Here is a 12,440-nt window from a genome sequence, read left to right on the forward strand (position 1 = left end):
TACAAAAACAAAAGCTCAAGTTAGCTCACCTTTATATGTACAATTACCTTCTTGAGTATACCAGAACTTACATATTCTCTCTGTAAGAGTTATTTTATAAACACTTATCTTATAAACCTAAAGAGCCTTAAGAGGCTAGTAAAGAATATTATAAACAATCATTTGCATATATGTAAACTTGAAGTGACATAGAAAATACTTATAAGTTCCAAATGTTAGTAAATCCTTGCGAGATCGAAGGTAAACCACACATAAGTGTTCTTTTCCCTCTATAACTAATATATGTCCATCTATGAAAAGGCTTGTAAAAAATCTTCACACACATTCAACTACCACTCCTTTGTGTTTATTTCACTCTCATCCTTGATATGTAACTTTTTTTAACAATAACATGATTATAAGTTAATTTGCGAATTATTATTTGAGATAAAAACAAAATTGATTGCCATGGTGCGTAATATTATTTGAAATTTCTCTCCCCTATAAAACTATTTCCAAAATCACGTTGACAATTATTTTTCTTACTCTAAAACATTAAAATTATTTTATAAAATAGCTTTGAAAAGCTAAACTTAAAACGCAATCATTCATCTCCGTCCATCTAGAATTAATGGTATTCTCTTTTGGAAATGACATTAAATCAGCATTCCCAACATTTTGCCACATACAATGTAATGAGTTGCGTTATTCATACAACTAATACACCAGTTTATACAACACTACTCTAATGCAACACTACTTTACTCTAATGCAATAGGGGCAACTTAGAATCTTATCTCTAACCCCATTCAGAAGTTGAAAAGTACAATATGCTCACATCAGCATCTTTTATTCGGTCTAAAGAATTGGGACTCTAGGCATGCAGGTGGTGACAAACTGACAACTACATGTACACCGTTACAAGTCAGTATCATGTATAGAAACCAACATCATCACACTTGAATAAGCTAATGATTCAATTTTTACACTTTCAATTGGCTTCGATCTGTTACATGTATTTATTCTGGAACCTTGGTTACCCTGTGCCTGTTAATTGAATGACAATTGTCAATCTCACAATTGATAATATAATTAAGTGTGCAAATAACAAACCAGAATGAACACAGTACATAGAGACACTCTGGCAATGCCTTTGACAGCCAAGTATACAACGTACTCAGCAAATGCAAGTATCACAATCATACCCAAAGAGCCAGAAGTTTGTAGTCACTAACCTTGCTTTCTCCAACTTTCCAATCGCATCTTCCATTGCATATATTGTCATTTTCTTCACCTGTTTCAAAATCGGCAACAAGGGGAAAAGTTAAACAACAAACTGTTCACATGACAATATAATGCATATTGCCGAGATCAGTTCCCACTGCATTTTAATAAGAAACTCCACCCAGAACCACGTTTGTTATTTTATTTCTGAGACCAAAATATCTAATAAGAAGCTACACCCACAACAAGCCGAGGAAAATAACTCACAATTTAGACAGTTCTAACCATGCCTTATTGGAGATCCTACATTGACTAATGATATGGCCAAAATACTATATATAAATAAGAGACAATTCTCCTACTATAAGTCAGTTTTGTGAGATTGAATTAGACTCAAATTTATATTTTAAAATAGTATTAGAGTTTATCCTAATGATTTTTATTGGCCTATCAGGCTATCCTATATTGAACCATTATTAGACCCCTTACAAATATTCATTCTTTGTGTGAGGGGTGAGTGGAGGGCAACCTGCTCTTCACAAATCAGTTTTATGGGATTAGGTTAAACTCAAATCAATGTTCTAAGATGCCTTAAGGTTAAGTGTAAATACCCATCTTTGTTCCCCAAAATAGTCCTCTAAGACAATTTGATGTCAAAAGTACATTGAATTGAAAGATCAATTTGATGTCAAAAATTTATGGCACCAAACAGAAAATAAATACATTTTTTTAAGGATCAAAATGTGTTCTATAATACTAGTTATTAGAGAAGCAAAAAGCATAATGTTGTGGCTAGAAGTAGTGCGAAGGCTGAATATAAGTCAATGACACAAGGAATTAGTGAAATTTTATGGCCTAAAAGAATTCTAGAAGAGTTGTAAGAATGTAGAAATAGTACTGTGATAACAAGCTGCAAGCGACTACAGCACTTGAGTGAAGGGTGTCAAATCTGGGCAGAATTAGGGATGTAAATAAACTCATCCACAGATATACACAATTAAAATCCACTATGGATTTTAAATGAATAATTAAATGAATGTCCGCTTAATAATGGGATGGACACAAATAATTAGGTATTCGTACCTGTGAGTACCCGAACTTTAAAAATATTAAAAATACTCTAAATTATAAAGTAGTTAGTTTAATTTATTTTTACATGTCATAATTAGGTATTTCCTCCTTCAGAACACCAAAACAAAATAATAAAAATTGACAACTTATTCCCTCTTATAGCTACCTACGTACCTACGTACCTACATACATATATATATACATATATGATAAGCTCCTTGCTCATCAAAGACTAACAACAAAATAAGAAATGTTACATCTCAAAACAATGGAGAAGCAAATAAGTGCCAGAACGAAATCAAGAATAGTAGTTTGGCATACCTCCAATTTGTCCTCAATAGACCTATGATTTATTGGAAGTGTGCGGAATTCCTCTGTCAAACGAAAGCACTCCCCAACATTTTCAGGAGACACAAAATCCATCGCAACCTTGATACATGACTACAAAAGGAAAACATATATCATGGATGTTAACATGGAGAACATTTTAAGGATTACTCTAAATAAATTAAATCAATCCACAAAATGTATGCTGGTGATTAGGGGCTTTAGTAGTATATAAGAAATCATAGATTCAAGCCATCATGTTGTCATTGTCTCACAAAATAAAAATAAGAATTACAAATTTACAATAATAAAAAAAAGAAAAAAAAGTAATCAGATAGAACTCATGAGTCGAGACAAAAACAGCAAGGAAAAAAAGTAAATCCTTATTGACTGATAGGAAATATCTCCCCAAGAGACTGATACACACTCCAATATTTCAAGAGGTCTGGACCACTCTTCACAACTTTCAAACTCCTCAAAATTCCCCTAATAGTATCCCATTATTCCCCTTTTATATTAAGTAATTAGTTTACATTTTATAACAGAAGAACTAAGCCCTAAATAGGCCCATCTAGCAGCAGCCCAACTACTTCCTTTTAAAATACATTTCCTTAATTACATGATTGCTATCACTAAACACACCCCCCCCCCCCCAAAACAAAAAAATAATAATAAGCTTTGATTCGTAGTTCGCACCAGTGTCTATAAGGACAGTCACCTATTGTTTACCAAGAGTTGCCCATAATTTAAGAGCCCTTTTGGGACTGAGGCTAGCCATACTATGAACTACGAAGATCTAACAGCACCAATGTCTTCTCTTCCACTTTTTGCATGTCCCCTTGATCATCCATTGTTTCTTATAAAATTAATACCCTGTAATGCTTATTCTTACATGCACATTCACGTGAGAATTTCTCATCACAGGTAAAACACAACCCCCTCCTCAATCTTTCTTGATATTTGACCTCTGGTAGCAGCCAGATTTTTTTATCATTGTTCTCCTGAATACCCTCTGCTCTTTTAATTATGGATCCAGTTGCAGGATGTGTTTTAGGGATGAAAATAGGACAGATCTTAATAGGAGTTTATGACCTGGCATGCTTAAAGTCTAGTCTGGCCTGAGTTATTAATAAAAAAGTCAAGTTTAAGCTTAAAAAAAAAAGGCTATTTATTTAAAAAAGACGGGCTTAGACTTACAAAAAAAAGTCTATTAGACCTAATAGGACAGCTTATTTATCTATATAATACAATAAAAAATATACATATTACATTATTAACAATATAATTAAATAAATTTGTAAAACAAAAAATCAAATTATCAATATTTTTTACATTTCTTCTACATTTAAAAGTTTCACATTCCTTGTTCTTGCGAAATCAAGAAATTGAAAATAGAAACTCTAACAACCACATATTCGGACGAAATCAAAAAGTTTTACATCTCCACTACTATTTGTGGATAATATTTCTCTTTGATTCTTGCTGCTATAGCAACTTAGCAGTGACAAAAATAATGGTAAAATATTGAATCTGCCATTTGTATAGATGTGCAGTGTTATTGTCTTTTGCATATAAAATTGTATTCAATATTTTTTTAATTATGTTATTTTGACAATTTGTACATTAGTTTTATATTCTTCTTTTAAAATCTAAATTTTAATAATAATGTAATAAACCATTTTTAGATAGTAGTTTTTCTCAATAAAAGCATGATTAGATAATGTAATCTATGTGAAATATTATATTAATAAAAGTTATTTTTCATGTCTAAGCAAAGACACTATTATAGTATGTCAGAACCATACCTTAATAATATAATACTTGGCACTTATACACTTCTAGGCAAACATGGATACATCATACCTACAATAAACCATTTACCTTCAGATTTCTGACTTGGTGAGGACAACCAGCTGGAATAAAAACAGCATCTCCTACCTTCTGAATAAAAGTCCAGGGCTCAATTCCTACAAGAAAATACAGAACTGTCAATGTTGCGACACAAGTTGAACCCATCCCCATATCAAAATATGAAAAATTATGTGCTACTAACCATACTCCTCCTTAAGCTTCCTCTTATGCTCCATAGTCAGATAGAATGTCTGGTCATGGATGGGGTGAATAACCTACATTACCAAAAGAGATGGCCCAGTTAAGAAAAAATAAAACCTAATGGGGGACTCTCAGACTGACTGCTTATCTATATATAATATAAAAGGTATCATCTGCCAGAACAAAACTTCCAAATTGCCAAAGTCAAGTAATTAAAACAAAACATTTATTTGGAAAACTAATGAGCATTTTAGACTGTTAATTACACTATAATGCCATTCCTGACCTTTGTTTAAAGGGAACAAATTGCATGACATTTATTGTCATCTTAATGAAAAGCCCATCATCCATAATAAACATAAACAAAAATAATTTGTTTTTATTTTCAAATTCACAACTATTTATTATTTGATCATTCACTCAATCCTCTGGTACATGTATATTAAATGAAATTTTTATCATAAGAAAATAAGGGTATGGGAGAACGTCAGTGTTACAAGGGTGCAAAGCTCCAAAGTTTAACCAATGGTAAAAGTATCTGGTAGGACCCAAGCTTATAAATGACTAAAGTTGACAAGAAGCATTCAGATAAATAACTGAAAATCATTTTTCTAATTTACCTGCTTTAAAGGACAACAATAGACATGCCTGAACTCTCTGAAATGCTTCTTCAGATATTCTTGCAATTTAGGTACATCCTGCATCCGAAAAATATCCCAGAGAGCACCTTCTGAAGCATCCCCTCCAAACAAGTCATTTTCTTGTTTTATTTTTACTTTGTCAGCCCCCTTGAGCTCTGATCCACATGAAAGAGTATCCTCATTATCAATGGCAACCTCATTACTACCAGAGGGTTGATGAAACTGATCAACTTTCCCATCACATAATCCACCTTCATGTTCCATAACTTGAACACTATTTTGCTTGTCCAGAACATTTATGATAGAAGATGAATTATTAAGCATGTCAAAATTAGTTTCTCCATCCTGATCATCACCATGTAGCTCCCTTTTGTCTTGCTCAAAGTGCTTTTGTTTCAAGCTCTCAATTGCAGCAAGTTTATCAGAATCCAATTCCACTTCAGCAATATGAGTCAACACATTTACCTAAAACAGTCAAATTTTAAGAATATATATATATATATATATATATAGACACACACACACTTCAATTCCTTCATTGATGAACATCCACTCAGGACCACATACAGCAATAAATACAAAACAGTGAAAACACTAACAAATATATGATCAGGAAAAGCTATGCAACTTATGAATTGAAGACAATGCACAGAACAGAAAAACTGACATGGAATTGAAGCCACAATCTACTCGTAAGAATCAGAGCAGAGAAATCCAATGGGTTACCAAAGACAAAATTTATACATCCTATGAACTATGCACATTCCAATGTGAATCTCTTTTTAAAAATAACAGCCTAAAAAGTCCAAATAATTCAGAAGAAATCCTTGAAAATAACAGGCCAGGAAAGAAATAAGCAAATAGAGCATACTGCATCCGACATATCACAGTGGAGCTTAGTCACTGAATCACCACGCCCAAGCTCCTGAGGATATCCATAAGCAATATATGTCTTAGGCCCCATGTCTGGCTTTAGACAATCATTTGGCAACTTCACAGCAAGGTTAAGAGCACCTCTGAGAGGATCAGTATATTCCTTGAAGGGCAAGGAACATAAGAACTCAGCACAATGACGAGGCAATTGTTCCTCAAATAAATTAGAAGGAGGCCAATCTTTTAATTTCAATATCTGGGGCCAACCAAGCCAATCCATGCGACCTGCTGTATAGCCAGTAAAGAATTGGTGGATATTAATTTCCCCCTGCGATTAACCAACAACTCATATAAAAAATGAAGAAATCAGCAGCAACAGAATAAGCAAGTCAAGCAAAAGCAGTAAAGAATTACTGAATCAGTTAAAAAAAAAAAAAAAGCAGATATGATTTACTCTAGTCTGATTACAAAACCAAAAAACAGAATGAGTATGAGTTGAAAATAATATTTTCAACAGTAGAAAGAAAAACTAAATAATACAATTTACCCAACATCAGCTAGATGCTGCAAGTCTAAGAAGCAGATAAACATACCAAAAGGAAAACAGAATGCAAAGGATGCAAGGGCAACAAGAAGTGCAGGCAAAGAGTGAACAGCAAAATGGGGGACCGGATAACAGACAGCCAAAAATTGAGATAAGTTTTGAAGATGATATGATAAATAGCAAAAACATAGGACTATGTATATAAATTTTATGATGATGACATCAGGATAAATTGATCACACAATACCCCATGTTTCTTGACAACGTTGGGAGAGACAGCATAAAGCAAGCAACAAGGGCTTAAAGTTAATCGCTAATATATGAACTACACTCAGAAAAATGACTTTTAATTACCACCCTAATATGAGTTTCCTGTTTACCAACATTCCACATCAGACTGGTATCCCTTTATGCCCCAGACAGCGGAACATCTACAAACTGTTTCTCGTAATAGAATCGTAGACCTAAAAATTGTAATTTTTCAGTACTTTACTAAATATTTCTAGGACTTTTGGTTCTGATAAGATAACTCTACGGAATTCAGTAATTGACAATACTAAATGCATTAAAACAACTTTCAATCAAGAATAGGTGCGGTTGCTGAATTCATGAAATATGTAGGAAACTCAACAACATAAAATTGCTACAGTTAAATTATTCTCTAAATGTCATTTTCAAGTATGGGGTTCCAGTTACGATAAGTACCAACATTAAATAATTAAGCATAAGCTTCATAAGAATTAAGGTGAAAAATGAAATTTGTGCAAAAACACTTCCAAGTTCAAGAAAGTTGTAGATTTGGAAATCAAACAAACCTCACACCAATCTAAGCAATCAATAGCTTTCACATCCAAATGTTGACCACGCTTGGTATTAGTTACATGACGTAATGCACGCCACATAACAAGTGGTTCCCAGCTTAAACCGGATGTACATTCAAGCACATTGCTGACAATGACAGGCTCCCCCTTTTCCCAATGCCACTGAAAATGCCTTAAATCCTTGTACTGTAGATCTACAGCCTTAGGACAGTATAAATAGTTGTCGCTGGAATCTTCACGAGAAGCAGCCTTCCTCACATTATTACATCTAACATCTGTGTTTCTATCAAACCTCAAACATGAACAGAAGTTGTCAGGGGTTTTAACTGCATTTTGATGCTTGTATTTTTGTGCTAGTTCTTTTGCTTTACGTACTAACTCAGAGATAAAATTTTGACCCAATATGCTTCTTAGTTCAAGAAAACCATGGTTACATTCATCATTGACTTTTGGACAAGGAATGCTACCATTACTTTGTGCATGCCATCCAGATCTTGACCATTCACGAACCTCAGGCTCAGCATCAGCATTTGATGTATGTTGTTTTACAATTTCATTTTCTGTTTCAGCATGCAAGTAACCACGACCTTGCCAAACAAACCCCCACTCAATTGGATCTGCACCACCTACCAGCTGCCCACTACGAAGCTCGCGGCAACAGTTGAGACAAAGGTCAAAAGAGCATTTTGTGCAGCTTCTGTGGTAATCAAATATTGACGTTTTGCAGTTGTCACTGCAAGAGAGTGTTAAGTTAACAACTAAAGAATATGAGGTTAACTGGGAGAAAAAATATAAGAAATCAGAAAAATCCCAACCAGTACACACGCTCATCTTTAGAGAAATCTGCCTCGACAATATTTAGCTGGGAGACTGAGAGCCCTGTAGTGTGCATACCGAAAGCAAATTATACAATGAAAAAGATATGGAATTGTACTGAATTCTGACTGGGGCATGAGATGAGATATAAACTCAAGCTATGCTGCTATAGTGCATGCAAGAAAAATAGTTCAAATAGGTAAGTAGTCCAAGATCAAGAGAGAGAGAGAGAGAGAGCGAGTTAATTCTAAGAAAAGAACCAAAACCAGGAAATATTAACTAAATAAACTACATTAATAAGCGGGGGAAATGACCAGAAGAAATGGATTGCAACTTGTGACAGTCTGGCATTTCAGACTTCAAAATCTAGAATTTTATCTATGATTATAAAACAGATAATTCTTGCTCTTTTGCAGTCAGAATTCAATGCAAAGAGCTCTGAGGCTCCATGGCATCACTTGAAAACAATGGTTTATTTATGTGTAATATAACGTGTATTTGAACAAACATACACCAATCAAACCTAGCTTTGCAGAGCAACCTTGATTCAAACATGAATAAGCACAATCAAGACTCCAAAAGGAAAAAATAAATAAACAAATACCTTGTATCTTAGCTTCTGTCTCATTCTCAATCATCTGTTCTTCATCCAACTGCCTTAAATATGGAAGAAGTACTTGCACCAAATACATAGAGAATTCAACCTTCTCGTCTTCACCATTTTTTGCATTTTGCTTCATTTTCTACCATAAACCAAACAGAAACATTTCAAATGTACTATACAGAAAACCACAGGAAAAGGCCAATGTAGAAGGGGGGAAGACCTAACCTTAATAAGTTCATCAGAACTCAAGCATGCTTTACAATTGCAATTACCGCAGCACACAGGACATGCCTCAGCAATATCATCCTCCTTCAAATGAGGATACCTTAACAAGATCACACAGCAAAAACATCAAGGGTTGACAACATTGGTCGAGTAATCATCATTCAAAACCAAAACTTGTAATAACATATCATTTCAGGGCATCATTGGTCTTGCAATTGTTCTTGTCAATTAAGACTTTTCTCCGTAACACAATAAATAGTAGCACACTATATCTAACGTGCATAATGCCTAGAAATTCCTCGTACAAATTTGGGTAAACAACTGAAGCTTACACTCATACATGGATTTTCCAATTCCAATAATCCGTTCAAAATCTTGCAACACAAACACGGTGACTGGATTTGGTCTTTTGTAACTGGCAATGCAGTGAGGTAAACATGACATGGAAAGAAGAAAAAGAAAGGCGAAACTATACCAGGCCCGTATACAGACTAGGCAAAATCGTTTCTTCTGACAGGTTGTGCACCTCACAACAGGACCTTTATCATTTCTCTTACATTGATGGCACGTTAAGGGCTCCTCTTCACCACACTAATCATTGGGAACCAGAAACATGACATCAAATACAATGCACCATCTAAAGCCAAACTCAAACACATATTCATATCTGAATGATGAAATAAAATCACCTCACCTTAGGTTTTTTCTTGTTGACTTTTGGCGTCACCTCTTCTTTACGATCATGTTGTTGTTGCTGAGTGTCAGACATTTCAAACCCACCGCCAAAGTCATCGTCTTTCTTTCTTCTTCTACTGGGTCTCTGCTCGGAAACCCCATCTTCCATGGCTAACATCCTCCTCTTCTCCATCTCCTCCTTCTCCTTATTGCTCTTTCTGCCGCGCTTTTTCTTCACAACTTCTTGAACACAGGAAGAACCTCGTGTCCCGTTTTCAGCAAAGTTGGCCATTTTGGCATCAAAATCTAAAGAATGTTTCTCTTGATGACCCGTATTTGGGTTTCTGCTCCCTTGCTCCATTGAAAAGAGACGGTAAATTTTCAAACTGTGAACCCTAGCTGTCGTGTCTACCTCAATAAGGTCGATACAGGAACCAATATTCACATTCAATGGAATTTTTTACTATTTGCTTATTATCGAGGTAGACAAGACAAGACCATTGTGCTTTCTTTTCATTTCAAGTCACACTATTAACTTATCTCAGGACCATATCTCGATGTTTCGAATAGCTTTTATAATCCTACATAACTCTTCAATTTTTCACGTGACAAATTATTAACTTAACATGTTTATAACAGTTTATAAAATACATGTAAAATAATATATAATCTTTGACGTGACACGTTAATAAAACACATACAATGTTACATAGATATCAAGTGACACATCAACTTATTTTGGGTATTTTAGAGTAATTTTTAGAATACATGTATAATGTTCACATGACATATTATTTGTTATTTTAGCATATTTACAATAACTTTTAAAATATATGTATAATGATACATAAAATTTCATATATCACATTATTAATTTCATAAACTTTACACTAACAAATTATATCTTTTATTTGTGACATGTCACTGTAAACATATTTATTTTTAACAATGACATGATACAATTAAAAGATATAATTGGTTGTCAGTATAAATTTTTTTTACACTAACAGTATATAGGTGATTAATTCTTAATTTATAGCGTGTTATCTTTAAAATACATGTACAATGATACATGAACCTTCACTTGACAAAGTAATAACTTATCTTGACTCGTTATCGTAGTGCATTTAGAGTAGCTTTAAAAGTGCATATACAATGATACATAAAATTCTATGTGACACATTATTAACTTATCTAAGAGCATTATTATTTTAGTGTTTGGAGTAGTTTTAAATGCATGTATAATGATACATAGTCATCTATGTGACACGTTATTAATTTATCTTAGCACATTTAGAGTAAATTTTAAAAACATAAACCTCCATGTGACACATTATTAACTTATCTCAACACATTATCTTGCACATATTTGGTGCGGTTTTTAAATGCATAAAAATGCTTGAATAAACTTATAAAACATCTGATAAGAGTAACTCATAAAATATTGAACTTATTTTTATAAACTATCCGATATAACTTATTATTTAACTTATGCAAAAATTTATTAGGAAATACTCAAATTCAAATTTTATCATCGACTTAAATAAATTTTTTTATTTTATTTTTCTTTCACTACCAGTTTTTTTTTCAATTACTCCCTTAAAAAAAATTATTTTCTCCTCAATTTTTTTTCTATCTCTTCTCCTCAAAATCCACATTCATTTATTAAATCAAACAAAAAACTCATACTTTTTTCTCTAAAGTAACACATATTTATACAATGATTTTTTAATCATAACTTAATAAAGTATGTAAAATTAATTTTTAATTATTAAAATGTATAGTTCTTAATTTTTAATCATGGCTATATATATAATTCATTTATCATATATTATTATTAATTATTTTTTATAAACTATATTAGATGAGTGGTGACAATAATTTTTTTTATTTTTAATATTATTTTGATGTATAATTTTATTTTAAAAAATTATTTAGTTAATTTATATTTTATCTTATTTTATTATCAAATTTTAATTTATAATTTTTTAACTTTTAAAATGAGATAATATCTTATAAGTATTTAAATAATGATATATCCACTTACTTGAGTTGGTACCAATAACAAGAGATTAGTGTTGCTTAACCAAATTAGTTTTCATGTAGATCAAAAGTCCACTCCTTTTATTTCAAATTTGTAAAATAAATATAAAACTTGAAATATAATAATATGATAATTATTTTATTGAAAGAGAGTATATTATTAATTTTATATACAAATAAATAAGGAAATATTTTCTGCTATATAAACGGTGATTAGTTTGTAACACCATCTTACAAATTACAATTAACGAATATGAAAAGTCATGAGGCAATTCATAAGTTATAAATTTTGGATGGAAATTTTGAGTGAGAAATTTTGAAAATTTTACTCTTTATATTTAATATTTCTAGAATTTTTTTTTTGTCAAATAATGTCTATTATATAAACATTTTAGTGAACTTTTAAAGTAATAATTAATAATTTTTATAATTAACAGTTTATGTTGTACATGCGAATTTTTTATTTATATTTATTTAAAAATTGAAATAATTAATAATTAATATGTCATAGTGTTGTTACGGTTTATATTAATGTGTTTTATTTT

General features: G+C 32.2%; 1 protein-coding gene across 1 annotated transcript; it reads right to left on the reverse strand.

The window, feature by feature from the left end:
* Positions 1 to 592: 592 nt before the first annotated feature.
* On the reverse strand, positions 593 to 10,385 carry LOC109792330 (lysine-specific demethylase JMJ25). The gene is made up of 13 exons (XM_083066278.1): positions 9,872 to 10,385; positions 9,653 to 9,768; positions 9,178 to 9,277; positions 8,953 to 9,091; positions 8,348 to 8,411; positions 7,527 to 8,265; positions 6,166 to 6,495; positions 5,274 to 5,759; positions 4,655 to 4,727; positions 4,483 to 4,568; positions 2,596 to 2,715; positions 1,215 to 1,273; positions 593 to 1,026 (listed from the first exon to the last, which is right to left on the reverse strand). Exons 1-13 carry the CDS (start codon positions 10,211 to 10,213, stop codon positions 999 to 1,001), a joined length of 2,682 nt encoding a protein of 893 aa, XP_082922404.1. The 5' UTR covers positions 10,214 to 10,385; the 3' UTR covers positions 593 to 998.
* Positions 10,386 to 12,440: the final 2,055 nt, after the last annotated feature.

This window comes from Cajanus cajan, chromosome 11 (genome assembly GCF_000230855.2).
Source record: "Cajanus cajan strain Asha chromosome 11, NIPB_CcT2T_4, whole genome shotgun sequence".
NCBI lineage: Eukaryota > Viridiplantae > Streptophyta > Magnoliopsida > Fabales > Fabaceae > Cajanus > Cajanus cajan.